The sequence below is a fragment of the Lampris incognitus genome, chromosome 7, assembly GCF_029633865.1.
Source record: "Lampris incognitus isolate fLamInc1 chromosome 7, fLamInc1.hap2, whole genome shotgun sequence".
NCBI lineage: Eukaryota > Metazoa > Chordata > Actinopteri > Lampriformes > Lampridae > Lampris > Lampris incognitus.
In genome coordinates, this window is record NC_079217.1 from 29736412 (window position 1) to 29756052 (window position 19641).

Genomic DNA, 19641 nt, shown 5'->3' on the forward strand with positions numbered 1-19641 from the left:
ATGAGGCTGACAAAGTGCGGAAGGTGGTTGGCGGTAGTGGCGGCGACAGGGTGTGGCAGCCCAACCAAGAATTGTGTTAACCCCACCATGGGACAACGAAGAAAATTACAAAGCAGAATTAGCCAACCCAGTGCCTCCACATTAGCCTGGCATCGCCAGACCAATTCGCAAATGCGAAGGGAAATTTTCATTTTCGATTTCCTAGCGGTGTTATCAACGGGCGCAGACCAAATGCCGCTATTAAAGTGATGACATAATTTTCGTAAACAGAATGGACACACATTCAGCTAAATTAGCTTGCTAGCTAGCGCCATTGACATTTATTGTAAGTTATAATCACTCATACGAACAATTACGCTGCCAAATATGAAACTCTCAGTATCATAAAGTGAAAGCAATAAAGTGAGCTGTGCGGTAAGACAGCTTACCTTTCTTTATTAGTTTAGGTTCATCCTTAAAAAGTGCAGAGGTGCCGTTGAAACCAACTGGAAACAACGCTGGATCGGACTGACTGTCTGTCTCCATCGGGTTGTTGCTATGGTCGTTACGATGTGATGACAAGGCAAGAGCTACAACCAATTAGAGCAACGAAACGTGGGGTTTCCTTTACTCTGTCACACGTCACATTACTACGTTACTCACATGAGCCCGCCTTGCAAGTATGCTAATGTAAACTACTAATAAGACACGTTAGCCCCTAGCTAACAGATCTAGCCCCTAGCTAACGGATCTGACCCCTTAGCTGAGCGGTTAGTGATGTCGCCTTGTGGTGCAGTACACCCGTATCGAATCCCGCACCGGACAAGAAAATAACGCAGAGTAAAATCAGTAGCCGAATTAGACAAGTAAGTTGAGAAATTGTAACGTTATGGGTGAATTTGTTTTCGAATGCCCTCATGAATAGTCTTGTCTAAACGCAGTAATAGTAGTGACCGTCCACTTCTGTTGCTCTCGATGTAATTTTGCGTGTGAAAAAAAAGGAGAGCGCCATCATATAACCCATAGTCGCCTAATATTACTAGCTGTTGGGAGGGGGCGCTATTCTATTGTGTATTCACATTGAAATTCTGACATTGATTTGAGCCCCGCCATTGTGTGGATTAGCCCCGAAGTAATTTAGCCAAAAAAACATACTCTGCTGCCACCACTGGGGTTGCAAACGGAATTGTAGTGAATTAATTGTTGGTTTCAATAACGCCGCCTGCCACTAGGGCAAAAAAAGATAACGCTGTCTAACGTGCCCCCGTTTATTAGGGACGAGATTCTGATTAGAGAATTGTCAAGGCACGGGAAAGTAGTGTCAGGGTGTAACTCGCCCCAGCTGCAGCGTGTTGTTTCTCACAGACGATTTGTACATATGAATCTTAATAACAGGAGTGAGGAAGTGAATCTGCGTTCAAATTAAAAATGGATGATTTCGATTACACTTTGTTTGCAACATCGGCGACTGCAAAATGGTTTGGTTGTGGCAAGGAGGGACATCTGATCAGGGCTTGTCCAGAAAAAAAACCCCATCTGGTTCTTCTGAGCCAGCCGAGGAGGCAACATTAGGAGAACAGAACCAAACTAAAAGTAGTGATGAAACAGGCTCAAACAGCGAGTCTGGGGTTGCAAATGACCAAAAAAGTCAAACCAGTGCCAGTGATGAGAACACAAGTAGAATTCACCCAAACAGTCAGGAATGTAAGGTGGTGAATCAGGAAGCGCATGACATTGACAATGGTGGAACTGTGGCAGGGGTCTCTTGGCTGACGATGAAGAGGCTGACATGGAGTGTGCAGAGGCCAGTCTCAGTGTAACACGGCATATGAGAAAACCCATAAGTACTCAAAGAGGTTCACAGGCAAAGAAAGTGACAGTTAGTAAAGAAAAAACAGCCAGCTGAACAGAAAACAGCTGAGTCTGAGTCCAGTATGGAAGATGATTGTGCAGCTGTAAAGAAACATAGAAGCCACGGGGAAACACAGGGTTATGGAGTAGATGAAATAAAACAGTTCCTACAGAAAAAAACAAAAACAAAAAGGAAGGGTGTGAGAGTGGAAGACTACTTCTCAGATACAGAAATATTTCTGGATTTAGCCAGCTCTCACATGAGGAATAAAGGAAAGGGAGGCTTTACTGATCAAGAGATTTACAGACTGAAGAAGATTGTTCAGAAACTCAGAGAGAAACTCAACAATGATTATGATGAAAATGATGATGAATCAGATTAAGATTTCTTGTATCAATACGACTTTAATGTTGCTGTTTTTTGACTAATCTCTTTTTTCTTCCTCATGAGTAATTTCAAAATTGGTACTCTTAATCTAAATGGGGCAAGATATGTCAGTGAAAGAGCTGTTTTGTATGAGCTGATAAAATTAAAAGGCATTCATGCCATGTTTTGTACAAGAAAAACAGTGACAGTGTAAATGCATCTGTATGGAGGGCAGAATGGGATGGAGAAGTTGTTATGAGCCATAAGACCTCAACAAGTGGGGGAGTGGCCATTCTCTTCTCTAAGAGGTTCTTGCCTATGAGATAGAACAAGTGGTAGAGGGCAGGTTCATGGTAGTTAAAGCCAAGTTTGGATTTTATACTGTGAATTTTGTCAATGTTTATGTTCCTAATATAGGGCATGGGAGAGTTCTGTTTTTAGAAACTCTAAATAACAGTCTAAGTAATTGTAACTGCTGATTATTTATATTTGAGAGGAGATTTTAATTGCACCTAAATTGATACTTTAGACAGAAATCATATTGAGCGTCATTATCCCTTGCAGCGTGTACTGAGTGAGTTCATTCAAACACATGACTAAGATATAGGGAGAAGATTTCATGGTAATAACAGACATATACATGGGCTGATACTAGGGATAATTTCGTTTCTTTGGCTAAGTTAGATAGATTTTACTGTTTCAAACATCAGTTCAATGTTTTGAAAATGGGTAAGATCGTACCTATAGGTTTCACTGATCAATCCCTGGTTATTTGTGATGGTTTAATTGTAAACATAAATCCACAGAGTGTGCACAGACATTTTAACACCACTTTAACTTGTGATCTTAATTTCAAGGCTGTGTTTAGAGTCTTAAGAATAATTTAGAACAAGAAAACAACACTTCACATCATTGGGACAGTGGTGGGACTATGGTAAAGTAAAGATAAAGCAGCTCTGTCAATAGTACACTCTCAATGTTACTAGGGACATTACCTGGTCTATGAATGATCTGGAGATAGAACTAGTGGAACTTCAAAGATGAATAGAACCCACAGGAAATCGAGGCCATATCGAGGTCCTCAAACAGAAGGGGGAAAAAAAACTATTCTTGCAGACCTACTGGGCACTAAGGCCCAAGGCGCTTTAGTCCGATCAAGATTTCTGAGTATAAATCAGATGGATGTGCCATCCAAATTCTTCTTTGGTCTTGAGAAGAAGAATGGTCAGAGCCAGTTTATTCATGCACTTCACTCTGACACAGGAAGGGAGTTAACAGAGCTGAAAGAAATATGACGATAAGCAGTGGAGTTTTAGTCAAAGCTGTACAGCAGTGAGTGTGAGGAGAATGATGAGATGTTTGCATCTTTTGCTGAGGGCAAGCCAAAGATCTCCAAAGAAGACAGTGCTCATCTGGAAGAACTGCTGGTCTTGTCAGAACTGCATGCAGCTTTGCAGGGCATGGATAGAAGCAAAGTGCCTGGCATTGATGGTCTTCCAGTGGAATTTTATAAAACCTTCTGGAATGAAATTGGACAAGATTTGTTGTCTGTGTTGAATGAAGGTTTTCAGAAAATGTTGTTGCCTTTATACTGCAGAAGAGTGGTAGTAACTTTACTGCCAAAGAAAGGAGACCTTCATGACCTTAAAAAACTGACGTCCAGTTTCACTCCTGTGCTCTGATTACAAGCTCCTGTCCAAAGCTCTGGCCAATAGACTGAAAGAAGTGATGGACCAAGTCATTCATCAATCAGGATCAGATATACTGTGTGCCTGGTAGGTCTATCTCAGATAATGTGTTTTTAATTCCAGATGTTTTGGAAGTCACCATTTCATTGGGTTTTGATATTGGTCTCATTTCATTGGACCAAGAGAAGGTATTTGACCAGGTTGAACACCTCTACCTTTGGAAGACTATGGAGTGTTTTGGCTTCAGCCCAGGTTTTATTGCCATGATCAAGGTTTTGTACAAGAATATTGAGAATGTACTGAAGATAAATGGAGGTTTGAGTGCCCCTTTCAAAGTAAACAGGCATTCGTCAGAGCTGCTCTCTCTCAGGAATGGTATATGCGATTTCCATTTAACCATTGTTGTACAAAATTAGGAATTGTACTGAAGGATTGTCTTTACCAAACTGTGATACAAAACTGGTTTTGTCAGCTTATGCAGATGATGTAGTAGTCCTTGTTAAAAATCAAGCAGATGTTGACAATCTATATAAGATTGTTAACGATTTTGGTATGATTTCAGCTGCAAAGGTTAATTAGGAAAAACGTGAAGCCTTAACAGCTGGAAATTGGAATGGTGGTTTTCTGTGCCTGCCAGGGAATTTGTCACGGAGAAGGGATGGTTTCACATATCTGGGAGTCTTCTTTGGAAATGAGTTCATTGTAAAATAAATAAATAAATAAAATATATATTGGGGGGTGTGCTAGAAAAAATTGAAGGGAGACTGAAAAAAATGGAGATGGACATTGTCTCAGATGTCCTTTAGAGGCAAGGTGCTGATAGCTAATAATTTAGTAGCCTCTACAGTGTGCCATAGGTTGGCTTGCATGGAACCACCTGCTGGGTTTATACAAAAACTACAAGTGTTCTTAATAGATTTTTTTGGGACAGACTACATTGGGTACCCCAAAGTGTGCTTTTCTTGCCCAAAGAAGAGGGAGGTTGGGCTCTGGTGCACTTGGCAAATAGAGTGGCAGCTTTTCGGTTACAATTTGTGCAAAAATATCTTACAAGGTCTGTTGACATTGTGTGGAAAGCAGTGGTAAGTGCTATTCTGAGGAGAACTAATGGTTTGAGTCTTGATACAGGTTTGTTTATGATGGATTCTAAATGTTTAAATTTGTCCGAACTACCTGTTTTCTATCAAGGAGTTTTCAAATCATGGAATCTGTTTATGAGGAAAAGAAAGGAACCTACTCTTTCTCTGCACTGGTTATTAAAAGAACCTCTCATTCATACAGCCAGGTTGGACATACAGGACAGTTCAACACCAGGCCTTACTCTAACACTGTGCAACACTGGGACTGTAACATTAAAATATATAGTGGATGTACTATCTGGACCTGGTCTAATGGATGAAAAGGCTGTGGCTTCTCATCTGAGGCAGAAGTCTCTTCATTACACAGAGAAGATACTAACTCGTTGTGTTGAGAGACTAGCTGATGCTGAATGGGAACTATTGCAGGACTACTGTGCAAAGGTAGAAACTCCTGATCAGGATGATCCCTTTCCAGATTTGGAACTTTCTCCTAGAATGAGTGATTGCACTGGACATTTTTTAAATGTTAAAAATACTGATAATCTGGATTTATATTCAGTAAAAGGCAAAGAGTTTTACACGTATTGTGTCAAAGTGTTAAATAAATGCACACTAAATGGGAAGATTGACACAGTGTGGAGGAAAAAAATAACTGTTAATGATAATATTAAACCTGTATGGAGAGTATTGTACAAGCCACCCTTGAAAAAAAGAACAGGTAACATTCAGTGGAGAATCCTACATGGGGCTAAATGTGAATGCCTTTCTATCTGTGATTAATCCTACAGTGCCCAATACATGTCTGTTTTGTGGAATGATAGAAACAAATGTTCATTGCTTTATGGAATGCAACAGACTTAAAGATCTGTTTAATATATTCTGATTTTGTTCCATTGTTTTGATGAAAGTTGGTCAAAAACAGCATTTATTTTCAGGGCAGGTTACAGTAGAGTGATAATTTCAAAGTGGACACTTTTAAACTTCATAAAAGGAGAAGTAAAAATGTCCATCTATCATCAGCAGCAAGAATAAAATAGAAGGAAGGGTAGGACAGGATGTGATTCCTTTGTTTATTTCTTTGGTGAGATCCAGAGTCTGGGTTGAGTTCAGATTTTATAAAGCAATAAGGAATTTGGACGCTTTCATTCAACAGTGGTGCTATAATGATGTAATTTGTTCTGTGGTGGATAAGTTGTTTTGTAAAAATGTTTTTCAATGAAATTTGTGAAATCACGTGATGGACGGTTAGTAAGTGATGTCAATACATTCTTTTTTGGAAATTATCTCTGTATAATCATGGAAGTCATTTAATTTTTTGTGATCACTATGTGAGTTATTTTTTTTAAATGAAATGGAATTTTAAAAATCAAATCTCTCTCTCTCTCTCTCTCTCTCTCTCCAGCTGCACACCACACTGCCATTTTTGGCTAGGTTTGGTCTTAATCCACAAAAGGACAGGAAAGAGGCATATCATAATTAACAAAGGTGAGTAGGAGCTGCTGTTACAGAGGCTCAGAGCAAAGGTGTGAGAGAGAGCGAGAGAGAGAAAGAGGTGGAGAGAGGGTGAGGGAGACACGGTCAACAGATTGAAAGGCTAGTGTGAAATGTAGAGGAACCAATTTCTATGAAAAGGCCCTAGGGGGAGTTGTGCTCCAGTAAATCTGCCTTCTTACGGAACCCTGCAATCTTATTATAGTGTGGCCAGCGGGACAGACAGACAGACAGACACGACAGCTCTGGAGCTTCACATTGCCCAAAGTCAAGCCCCCATATCCCCTCAGTCAGCACACTGGCCTAGCTGGGGCCTTCACTACAGCCAAAGCATAGGACCTCTGGTACTTGAACGTGCATGAGATCATAGGGGGAGAACGAGCAAAATGACAGATATAGAGGGAGAAACATGGCAAGAGACGGATCAAAAAAGGAGTATAGGTAATGCAATGCCTTACTTTGAGGCCTAAAACTCAGTTTTTTCTGCTCTATGATGAATACCACTGATGCTGATGATAGATTGTACATTTATGATGGTGCTTCAGTCACAGGTCAGTAAATTGAGGACACCACTGTTTCAACCCTCAGAGAGAATCTACTGTTTCCTGTATGCACTGAATGACTTTGACATGGTTATATCTTGCATGTTCTTCTACATCGTATGTGCATTTGTGATCGCCGGTGTGTGTGACGTATGTGCTGTATTTGAACACATGCTCAGTCAGAAAGACATTTCCATAGTTGTCTATCTGCATAATAGAAAGACTGAAGCCTATCCAGCGCTGACTGTAAATCAGTGCCTCAGCATGAGGGCCTGTGAATAGGAATATAGGAGTCATCAAGCATATGGGCTCACAGGATACATTTTGAGTTACTACGATAGCTCTCTATGTGAGGCATGGTATAAGGTCTTAGTCTAGCAGGCAATGGCAGCATTTATCTCTCAGATTTGCCAATCTGTAAAATATGTTTTATTTTATGCCACTGACAGGCTCATCTGTGAAAGAGGATGAGAGACCAGAGTCGGAGGAAGAGAAAATTACTCAGAGAAGAGCCTGGGCAACTACACTGTTAAACACCCCCCTGGAATATTAGGACTTTGTATGTAGACTATAACTGACAGTCTAACATGGCAAATGTGTGTGAAATGAATCACATAAACACGGCTGACGCAGATCTTTTTCTGTTTTTCTTTTTTCCCTGAGCTGTATCTTTATTTGAGTGAGGACACATTGATGAGCGCAAAGGGAGGATGTGAAGACAGTGTGATGGACATAAATCAGAGTTGTTTTAGATGACCCACAGCACAGTGGGCGTTTTCTAACTTTCTGAAGGAGCAAGCAAATGTAGCATGTATGGTACAAGAGTTTCGACACCAGTTGAAGAGACAAACAGTCAGAGAAAGGCACAGACAGAGGTAAAATCATGCCCTTTCTTCCTCTGCCCTATTTTTAAGGCTTTGGAGACAGAGGCTTAGGCCTTGAAACACTGAAAAAACCTCCTGGATCTAAGATATCTGAGCATACAAGAGCCTGCCACCAGATGTTAATGCTAACTGAAAAGCTAAAAAAAACCCAGTGTGGACTCTCAAAGACACTCTGGCATTCATACAACCAGAATGCCCTTTTTAATTATAGCTTTTTGGGTGGGGGTATAATCTTTTTAATCTTTCCAAGCAACCCTATTAAAACATAAACAGTGCATATGGTAGCCCACACTACAGTTTCAAAAACCTTCTCATGAATATATTGCAACTGTGAGAATCAAAGTGGCTGTGTTTTCCTGACTGGAGGCTGGCTCTTTGAAGGGATAAAATCCCATAATCCCCCTTTCCTTGCACCCAGCAACCAACACTCCCTTCTGCTGACATGAAACTTTTTTTTCCTTTCTTGCCATGCCATTTGTAGCACTATTTGCTATCAGGGTCACTTTTGGAGTAAAGCGACCAAGTCTTGAGAGGAAAACGTCAAAAAATGAGGGCCATCCTGTCCATGTTTGTGATGATAGACTCCTAAGAACTGCAGCTAGATTGTGAGAGGACTGTTGTGAAATGGAGAAGAGGGAAGGGAATTGTTTCCAAGATAATCCTTAGGACCTGGAGGGGGAAGGGAGAGGGAGAAAGAGAGCGAGAGAGAGGACCTATGGGGAATAGGAAGAGAAAATACCACTGAAGTCTGAATAATGTAAGGCCCTGTGGTAACCGTTCACCTCAAGCCCCTCATATCTCCTTCATTTGCATCCCTTTCAAGGCCTCGTCATTGCTGTCAATGCGAGCAAAAAGGGACGCCATCCCCTCTGACAGATCCCCAAAATAGATCCTAAATTAGTTTCATGACAGGCACTTTTAATTCCCCCTGAAGTATTTCCCTCAGCAAAATAAGGAAGGGAAGGAGGAGTTGGGAAAAAGCTAATTACACTGTTTCCCAAAGGGATGAGGAGTCAATGAAACCTGCTTACAGCACTACATGCATCTTCTCAACTCTGCATATGGTGGTGTCATCCACACCCAAGGGTGCAGCTGTCCAATATGCTATAGCTGGCTGCTGCATGAACCCTCCAGTTTTAGTTTAGCAAACTCAAAAACAAGAGACCATCTCATATGGGACTTCAGGGTCAATATTGGCATCAGAGCTCTTTTTCATCCAATCTTATGTGGTATTTTTGCATTCTTGGGGCTTTAACCCCTTTACATTCCTGTAAACAGCATGGCTGTCTTTGTTCCTTCCACTTGGATGCTGCTGCGTTAATCCATATGACTGAATGGAAAGAGTGACAGGCAGAGGACTTAGAAGGACTCCAAGAGAAAAGAGACACTGATTGTCTTTGGTTGGAAGTTTTTTAATTAAAACCCAATTCATCATTTTGGAAGGAAAAGTCTGTTAAATTTTTAAATACAGCATTGCATCTTAAAGACTTCAGCCGGACTTACAGGATTATTGCCGCAAGCTTGCGTGCTTTTAAACCATTTAAAGGGTTATATTCAGCTTCAAAAAACACCATTCAAGTCTTCTTTTTCCCTTTAATGCATACAGACAGAAAAAGTTCCAAATGTCAAACGGTCTGTTTTGCATGAGATAACACACTTCAGTTAAACAGGGCTTGGACAGTGACCTCTCTTTTTTTGCCGCAGCAACAGATCCTCCCAACATCTGGCAGAACCTAAACAAACCAGCATGGTCCCACATTCTCTTTGTTCTGCATGAGCGTCTCCAAATCAGCTTTCCACAGACTGTGAATCTGGCAAGGAATGGAGCAAAGAGGGCACAGCTAATGTCTTGCAGAAACTTAGCAGTTTCATTTAGCTTATTGAAATTGTGTGTGTGTGTGTGGGGGGGGGTAGTGCACATGCACATGTTATGTCAAGGGTAAATTATTAATTTGGGATATCAGAAGAAGACAACGCCATATCATTTAGCAAATTTAGATTTGCTTTGGCTGAAATCAAATTAGTTTTCCCTTGCATTCAAAACCCCCCTTTCACTCCTGCACTGCAACCCCCCCCATTGCATTCAGTAAGCCCTTATCACAGGGATGAGTCTGTTCTTACTTTGAGTATTGTAGTATTTCCTTTGTTTGTGCCAAGTAATTATGTATTGCAAAGACTCCATCTATAGTTTGCAAAATCACAGTAAAGCAAACACAACGGAACTTTGCACTTTGTTAAGTTCAATCTCTGCTTGACCCTGAGAGCCTGACAGATGGTGCAGTCAGACTGGCTGTATTCATTAATAGACAGTAAAAGACAGTTCACCTGCAGCTGATCAGCTTAAAGATCTCCTGGTGGGTATTGCTTTGGTACAACATTATATCAACTAAGATCTGCCACAGCTTGGACAGATGGGCAAGCTGCGATATAAACAGCCATAATACCCACAATGCACATATTATCAACCTTTCTTGCCTACTCCTTTCTGCACATACATAGGGTGAGGGTGGGCATGGCTTTCCATTTCCCCATGGTGCACAATGCACATCTATTTCCCAAGTTATTTATGTAGTCTAATCTCAATTTGTGGCTGGCGAGCATGTGAACGAACTCCCCTCACACTGTTGGAGCAGCTGGACTTGGGCATTGACCTCAGTGGATCAATACTTAATAAGCTTTTGTGCTGCCAAGTCCATTTTGCTGCAATCTGCAATTTTTTATGTCTATTAGGTTGAAAATAGAGCTGACTAGGTGTAAAACCACAGGAAGTGGAATGTATCGTGGTCAACTGGGCTCTCTCTGGTGATGGATGCTCTGCAATAGTGTGTGACCGATGAAAACTTCAAATACTATCTTTTTTTTCACACTGTAAAGTACTGCACCACTGACTTTTATTAAATACAACTCAATATTCCTGGGGAATTTCAACAAAGCTATTAGCAACTTGTGAAAAGACAGTGAAACCCAAGGTGGACTATATAGAGAAGTTGTATCTCACCTGAAAAAGAGGGGGAACGAGGAAGATATCCCAACGCTAGTGCTATATATGGAGCAGCGCTAAAGCTCAACCTTGGACACATGGTAAGCTGGCCCCAATCTGGATACAAGTGCTACAATTGGGGTTCTCGGTGAAGGGAGCGTGTGGGGACTCCGGATGCTGCCCTGATTCCTCTGCTCCTCCCCCTCGCGTCTCTCACAACACAGACTTAATTCCATTATTTAGGCCACTGCCATTGTTTGTCACTGTCTAAAGCCTGAGTTCACCTGGGGCTAGACGCCAAAGCATTTCTCAGCAAAGACACTGACTCACACAGTTGGATCCGCAGGAGAATAGGATCTGAATGCAACAGAGCAGCCCCCATGTTGTACATTTCACCAGCTAATTGAAAACAGACGGGACGCTAACTCCCTCTCTCCATCCGCCCAGTGCTAGTGTGTCGCGTCAGTGACATATTAGCGCTGTCCCAAGACCTACGGTATGCATCTGATGTATCATTTTATTCAATCGACAAAGCGGAAAATAACAAAGCAAGAGACACCCTGCAATGCAACAGAGAGGCAGTGCTGCTGTTGTTTCTGCTGCTGCTGCTGCTGCTGCAGCAAAGGACGGAGAGTTAACCAATCCATCCTAGCTGGTGACTTGGAAGGGCACGTCAATGGCTGCCATTTCCCCAGAGTTCAACAGATGCCACGTCTGTTTTAGAAGCTAGCTCTATGGTAAAAGTCGCTAACTGCTGGGGCAATTGACAGAGACAAAGTGCTCGACATACTGGCCACAGAAGTAAACGGGAGCTCCAGGGCTTCCAGGGAAGGTCCAACTTACACCTATCTAAGAGAACTAATGGACCAGATTACCATCTGCTCTGATGAGTGCCTTTTGTTTGCCCACCTGCTTCACACACACACACACACACACACACACACACACACACACACACACACACACACACACACACACACACACACACACACACACACACACACAGAATCATCCGAAGAATCATATTACCAGCATATCTTCATAAATGCATCAATAAAAGACTTATGACAGGAAAAATATGACAGCTCCTGCGTAACTGCTTGTTTGATGCTCCATGCAAACAATCACTCAAAACCGTGCACGCATGCATGCACGCGCGCACACACACACACACACACACACACACACACACACACACACACACACACACACACACACACACACACACACACACACACACACACACACACACTTTTCTCTCAATAAATATGCCTGCCCTTTGAGCTGCTCAGCACCAGTCCCTCCCACCGCCTGATGTCTAGATAAGGAATGCCCACACAGCCACATCCGAGGGCAGAGAGAAGATTGAAACCAGATGAATGAAGCTCTGGTGCAGCCTGCTCCCCCAGCCTATATTTCACTCCCCAAGGGCTGATTAAAACGAGGTGTGGTACTGGCACTAGCTGTGCCGAGGCCCCTTGCTCTGTGTGGCAGTAGAGGGTTTGCTTGCAGTGACACCCCAGGCTCAGAGGAAACAGGATGAAGACCACGGCCAAAGCCTCCAAGATTGGCTCCTGCTGCCCAAATAGAGAAAAGTACTGCCAGAGATGCGAATTCCAAATAATGTTACTAAAACCTTGGCAGTCACCTTTTTTTTTCTTTTAGTTAAATAACTTTTTTTTTCATGTTACACATGTTTGTTTAACAATGACTGAGGAAGAGCAAAGTAGGCCATTGGGTTGGATACTGGTAACTAGCCTGCCAAAGTAAAGGAGGGCAAACCACAAGAACTGTGGTGTAAACAATACAATCCACATCTTAGACGCCCAACACAGTGCAGATCACAGGGAATCGATTAATATCCAGGACATTTACACATGCTTTGATTTACACAGTCTTTGAAATTAGAGCTAAAAATGTATTCAAACAGTCTCAGTGAGGGTGTCCTCTTGAAAAAATAGTTGTACTTAGTAGAAGAGAGGTGTGTGTTTGACTCATGCAGCCTGTCTGGCTCTGGGACAATGACTCTTTAAAGAGCCACTGCTTAAATGAATGAAGGACCATTTGAGAGCATTTGAAGCTTATTTATAAAGCACATATATAGTCTGTCAGGACTCCCAGAAGAACGTGTGTTTGTTCAGGGTGGATGTAGTGTGACAAAGGGATGTGAGGAAATCTCTTCTCCCTGCAGCTAATGAAGCAGGCCGACTCGGCTCCTGAATATTGTGAGATTACCGCCAAATGCTCCAAAGCCATGTGGCATAAAGTTCACATCTCTGTGCTCCAAGTCATTACACGTTGCCAGGAATGTGGCGCAATGTTGCAATTTCTGGACCCGGAGGAGTTTTACTGCAACTGAGAGGGAATAAAACTTCTGCTAAATATGCCATATGTCTTTTACAAGTTATTCACAATGTAAATTAAGGGAGGACATGTTTTCTGTGTTCTATCTATGTGAGGGTTTCTTAAAATGACAGACAGAGAGATAGAGCATTTCTTCCCAAAATTTGAAGAAAGACACCCCAAATTCGATGCTCTACCAAACCACAGTCTACTACCCAATTTACTGGGTGAAGACAAAGAGAGCTGTACTAAAGCTGCACAATATGTTCTCACTTGCCACCAACGGAGGGACACTGAATGATACACATATTCACACACATATTTCCTAATTTTTACACAAAGAAGCCTAAGACCACACACACATACACACACACACACACACACACACACACACACACACACACACACACACACACACACACACAAGCCCACAGAGACTCACAAATGCACATACACACACATGCATGCACACAGGTAGTTGTCATAACTATTCTACTGCTTTAAAATAACAAAATAAAATGAATAAATGAATAAAGATAATAATAATAATAACAATAGTTGAATATTAAATAATTAAAAAGGTCTACTGGTAACTAATTACCAATGTGGTTTTTATACTGCACCTGTATATGTTCTGAGTCCTTGTATCTGTCCATGTACAAGTACATGTTTAGTATTTTTTCTGATTTTTTTTCCGGTTTGTAATGACTCCCTTGGCCTATTTGTCATGCCAATAAAGCACTTTTGAATTTTAATTTGAGAGAGAGAGAGAGAGACAGAGACAGAGACAGAGAGAGAGACAGAGACAGACAGAGACAGACAGAGAGAGAGAGCGAGAGAAAGACAACAGAGAGAGAGACAGAACAGAGAGAGAGAGAGACAGAGATCACAAAGAGAGAGACACAGAGAGAGAGAGAGAGACAGACAGAGCGAGAGCGAGAGTTATTTTCCAGTCCTCCCCATACAGCTGGTCAGCCACACTCATCACTCCATGCCAAACCCACTGTCCTCTGTCCTCAAGATATTCCAGCTATGTTCCTGCTGAGGGACTTACGGTACAGCCGCCTGTCGCCTGACTGTACACATGAGTAAATAAATACCAACTCATTTCACTTGGCCGTAATGTTTAATCTACATTAACATGGTCAATGAGAGGTTAATCTCATTAGCTTGTTCTAAACAGCATGCTCTGACAAGATGAAGGCTAGACACTAGTTAATTTAAACAGCAATTAAAAGAAGACAGTAAGACCCCTGGAAAAATGGTGATATATTGGTGCCCTTGACACTCACACGCTGATGGGGAATAGCACTTTGCTACTGGAGTCTGCCCCAAATGAGGGGGGAAAAAAACCCAAACCTTTCCATTACAAAAGAGACTATGAGCGGCAGAATAATAGAGAAAGCTGGCGAAGGATCAGCGTGTTTTGTGGCTGAACATGTGCTTCAAACTAACCTTCACTAATGGTTGTGGTTTACCTGCTGTGAGAGGCCTTGTTAAACTCTAGCCTGACCACAATACACATGTACACTTATTACAGCAGCTAATCAACTCCACGAAAAATAATGAGTCGACAAGCCTGGCCGTGAGCCTGAGTGGGAGGTGGACAGGAGGAGATGGAGGAGCCCTGCGGAGATCAACGTTTTGGAAAGCTCTGCTTTGGATCGTCTCGAAGGTTTGGCGCTTTTGTTCTTTCGTTGTTCTCATTTACTTGCGGTCACAGGTGGAAACCATGGGAGACTAACGGGACTCAGCCCCCTGTGTATTTAGAGGAACTGTGAGGGACAGGCCTGCGTGCTGCCTGGCCCAAGGGCACTACACTCCTGTTTCCAGCATGAATCATAAACACATCCCTAAACCTGCATGAGTTGATACCTTGTGACATGGCCACGGAGAGATGGAGAACGCAAGAGAGCAGGAAGAAAGACAAACATGCCCTGTACTCTCTTTCCAAGTGAATAAAACATGATGATGAATGTGTATGAGGTGTATCTAAGGATATGACACTGAGTTGAGGTAGTAATTTACAGATGATGGCATCCGTGTGTGTGTGTGTGTGTGTGTGTGTGTGTGTGTGTGTGTGTGTGTGTCTGAGGTAGGGTTGGGGCTTTCATTATTACTCTACAGAAGTTGGCGCTATGTCATCTCCCTCTCCCACCTCTGAGCGCTCTGTGTGTGTGTGTGTGTGTGTGTGTGTGTGTGTGCGCGTGTGTGTGTGTGTGTATTACATCAGTTCATCTCTCTCAGTTCTTTTATTTAAATTTGGCCACACGGTCCGAACTTGGATTGTCTGCAAAGTGTGGCAGCTAAAGCTATAATCAACATCGCAGCCCTTGTAGGCATGAGACAGGACACCCTGGAGGTAAGAATAAATGGATTTATTTTAAGCACCAAAGTGTGGAATCTTAGTTAAGGCCAGACATGCCAAGTGCGCCGTCCCACACGCATCGCTCCTTGGGCAGTATTTCTGTTTTAATTAAAAAAATGAAGAAGGTGGAAGGTGCAGAGAGAAGCAGCCGAGGCGTCTAGTGCTGTAGCAGAAGTGAGGGTGGTGTGGCGGTGGAGTATTTCTCTGGAAAGTTGGGGATATGATCCCCACTTTACCATCACACTGCAGGTTCTGCTGACGCAAGGACCTTTTGTCTTGAGATTAATGAAAGACGTTTGGCTCTTTGGCGTTCAGGATCCCTCACTAAGGTTAAAAACAGCCTACAACCAGCAAACAGGTTTATGTGATGCGCCACACACTACTTTTTGCTTGCCCATAGAAGCAGCTCTCTCATCCTCCTCTCTCTCCATTCTTCCATCACACAACAAATAAATAAAAAGTGAAGCTAAACTGTATTTCAAATGCTCTCTCTCTCTCTCTCTCTCTCTCTCTCTCTCTCTCTCTCTCTCTCTCTCTCTCTCTCTCTCTCTCTCTCGTCTCTTCTCTCTCTCTCTCTCTCTCTCTCTCTCTCTCTCTCTCTCTCTCTCTCTCTCTCTCTCTCTCTCTCTCTCTCTCTCTCTCTCTCTCTCTCTCTCTCTCTCTCTCTCTCTCTCTCTCTCTCTCTGCCTGGCTTTTTCTCTTGTACAGACAAATTGGATTTTAGACCTCAAAATGGAACCTATTAGCCCAAACATGAACATCAACAGTTTTTTGTTTTTTTACGTAAAGGTGGTAAGTGTGTATGAGCTTGTGTGTATATTGTGCTCGTGCGTTGTATTGTCCTGTATGAAGGCACAAACTTTACGTGTCCTTTTACCATGAAGCACCACAGGGCTGACACACACACACACACACACACACACACACACACACACACACACACACACACACACACACACACACACACACACACACATTCATTCCTAGGGACAATTTAGTATGGCTGATTCACCTGACTTACATGTCTTTGGACTGTGGGACTGTGGGAAGAAACCAGAGCCCCCAGAGGAAACCCATATATATTTTTCTAGGGTGTCTCCCTGCCTGCCTGCCACCCAATGACTGCTGGAATAGCCTCCAGCATCCCCATGACCCTGGGAGCAGGATAAGTGGTTCAGCTAATGGAGGGATGGATGGATATATATATATACATACATACACACACACACACACACACACACATATATATATATATATATATATACACACACACACACACACATATATATATATATATATATATAATCCAGTGACTCAAGTAAATTATTTATGAGACAGTACAAGCCCGTTTCATGCCATAGGCAATGATTGCTGCCAAATTATCAAATCATCAGCTTTTTTCAGATATTTGTTGTGTCCAGCAAAACTCGGACCACGACTTTGAATCAAATTGTGTTTATTGCTGCCACAGTAAACGTCACATATATGTACAGCATAGCATCAACCACGTCCCGTGTTACTGCCGTAAACCGACTGCCATAAACCGGCTGTAGTAAAACTTAACGCTGCAGTGTCCTAGACTACAGTCACACTGTTGTGACTTATACACAACATTTTCTCCCCCCCTCTACAGAAATCACCAGAACAGTGAACATGAATGAACTGTATCACAACTAGGTAAACTGGGTGGACTACCAGTTCCCAGCGTAGCCATGTGGATTATTCTGCCACGTGACAGGCCACGCTCCAACTAACCTAAACGTCAGAAGTCCGTAACATAGTCTTTCAGATAGTCTGGTGGAGCCCGAGCTCGAGCTGGCCGGGCCTCATGATCAGCTGCGGGGCCCCCACCCTCAGCTGGGTGTCCCTCTGCGGGTTCTGGCTGTGCTATGGGAAAGTCACAGTCTGCCGCCATGGAACCCCAGTTCTCCGAGGCATTGGGGTGTATGGGGTTAGGTGGAGTTACCTTGTGAAGTCGGCTGGCATGCCACCGTGACCCATCAGAGAGGCGGAATGTCGCTGCACCTAGCTGACTGGTGACCTGCAGTGGTGCCGACCAGAAGGAGAACAATTTGTGACCCCGGTGCGGCCGACGGACCCGGACCCAGTCCAGAGCTGTGAACTGTGGCACACGCACTTTACGCCTCCTGTCAAACTGCTGTTTCATCTGACGTTGACGGCCAGCGACCCTGCTGCTGTGCTGGACCAGCGTTACCGATGCAGGTGCAGTAGCCAACTATGCTCGCAGGCGATCCAGAGGAAGTTGGAGCTCCCGGCCTATCATGAGGTGGGCTGGTGAGCTGCCTGTGGTTGAATGTGGTGTCGACTGGTAGTGCAGCATGGTGTGAAGTAAAGCAGCTGAGAAAGGTAGACCGTCAGCCAGATGTGCGCTGATGCCGTTTTTTTAGTGTTTGGTTGAACCTTTCCACACCCCCATTGGCTTCTGGGTGGTAAAAGGCAGTGCGAATGTGGTTGATCCCTTTGTCTGCCAGGAAAGCTGCAAACTCAGCTGAGATAAACTGCGGGCCGTTATCCGTAGTGATTCTGTAGGGATCCCCCATTTGGCGAACAGAGAGGCGAGGAAGGCAGTGACCACCTGGGTCGTGACCGAACCCGCAGCGATCACTTCCGGCCACTTAGAGTGGAGGTCGTATGCCACCACAAGGAAGCGCTGACTATGCGGGACACCGTGGAGCTCCCCACAGATATCCACCTGGGTGTGCTCCCAGGCAGTGGCAGGCCAGTGTACTGGTTGTAGTGGGGGTGGGGCCGGCGGGCCGGTCTTCCCACTGACGAGGCAGGCTGTGCAGTCTTTTACCATGGCCTCGATGTCCCTGTCAATGCCCGGCCACCACACAAGGCTCCTGCAATGCTGCTTCACCTTCACAATGCCCAAATGACCTTCGTGGGCCATGGCCAGGATACATGCCCGCAGGCCAACAGGGACCACTGTGCAGAGCCCCCGAGCCACGCAGACATCATGCCAACAGGACAGCTCCTCCCTGACCCTCCTGTACGGTACCAGCTCCTCAGGGACCGTCAGGGGCCAGCCCTCCCGGATGAAGGTACGCAGTTGGGAGAGGAGGGGGTCCACCTCCGAGGCAAGCTGGAGGTCCTGGAGAGAAACTACAGCTTGGAGTGGGGCATGCAACATCTGAATGAGGTGTGGCTCCGTTAGGTCTGGGCCTAAGTCTGGTGCGGGGCCAGGGCTAGCTCTGGAAAGAAGGTCTGCCACTATGTTATCCCGACCTGGGGTGAACTGAGGGGAGAAGTCGTACTGCTGGAGCCTCTCGGACCAGCGGTGGACCCGCAGCGGTTTGTGTCCTGACCCCGACGAAGCTAGTAGGGACGTAAGGGCCTGGTGGTCAGTCCACAGCGTGAAGTGCCTCCCATACAGGTACATGTGCCAACGCTCACACGCCCACACACATGCCAATGCCTCCTGCTCCCCCACGGAGTATTTCTGTTCAGCCGCAGTGAGTGAATGCAACAGGGCGCTCAGTGTCGTTCTGGAGCTGGGACAGCACAGCGCCCACTGCTGTGTTGGAGGTGTCACAGGTCACTATAGTGGGGCTGTTAATGTCAAAATGTGCCAGCACCGGGGGAGATGTAAGCTGTTCCTTAAGCTGGCGCACAGCTGCAGAGCAGGCCGGGGTCCATGTCCAGTCGCATCCTTTTTTAGGAGTTCCCGTAGTGGGGTTGTGGTTGAAGAATACTGAGGCAGGAAGCCGCAAGTAATAGGCCGTCATACCCAGGAAGGAAGCGAGCTGGGTAGAGCATGTGGGGTTCAGGGAGGCGTTGTATTGCCTCCACATTAGAAAGGAGCGGGCTGACGCCATCAGCAGTCAGGCGGAAACCACAAACTCGATGGTGGGGTACTGAGAAGGTGCACTTCTCGCCATTCAGCGTGAGATTGTGGCTGGCGAGGACATTGAGCACCCTAGTGAGGCGCTCATCATGGATGGCTGCAGTCGGGCTGTGCACCACAATGTCCTCCAGGTAGATGACCACCCCCAGGAATGCTGGCAAATATGGTGGACATAATTTTCTGAAAGCAACTGGGAGCAGA

General features: G+C 44.2%; 1 protein-coding gene across 2 annotated transcripts in view; it reads right to left on the reverse strand.

Moving 5' to 3' along the window:
* The window catches only part of clmpb (CXADR like membrane protein b), a 107447-nt gene that overhangs the window by 39442 nt on the left and 48364 nt on the right, over window positions 1-19641 (reverse strand). The window contains exon 1 of one of the 2 annotated variants that reach the window (XM_056283830.1): window positions 13828-14185. The exons of the other annotated variant lie outside the window; for it this stretch is intronic. Within the exon in view, the coding sequence (XP_056139805.1) occupies window positions 13828-13933 (106 nt within the window). The 5' untranslated portion in view covers window positions 13934-14185. Of the gene's footprint in view, window positions 1-13827; window positions 14186-19641 lie in introns of those variants that run through there. 2 annotated transcript variants of the gene reach the window in all.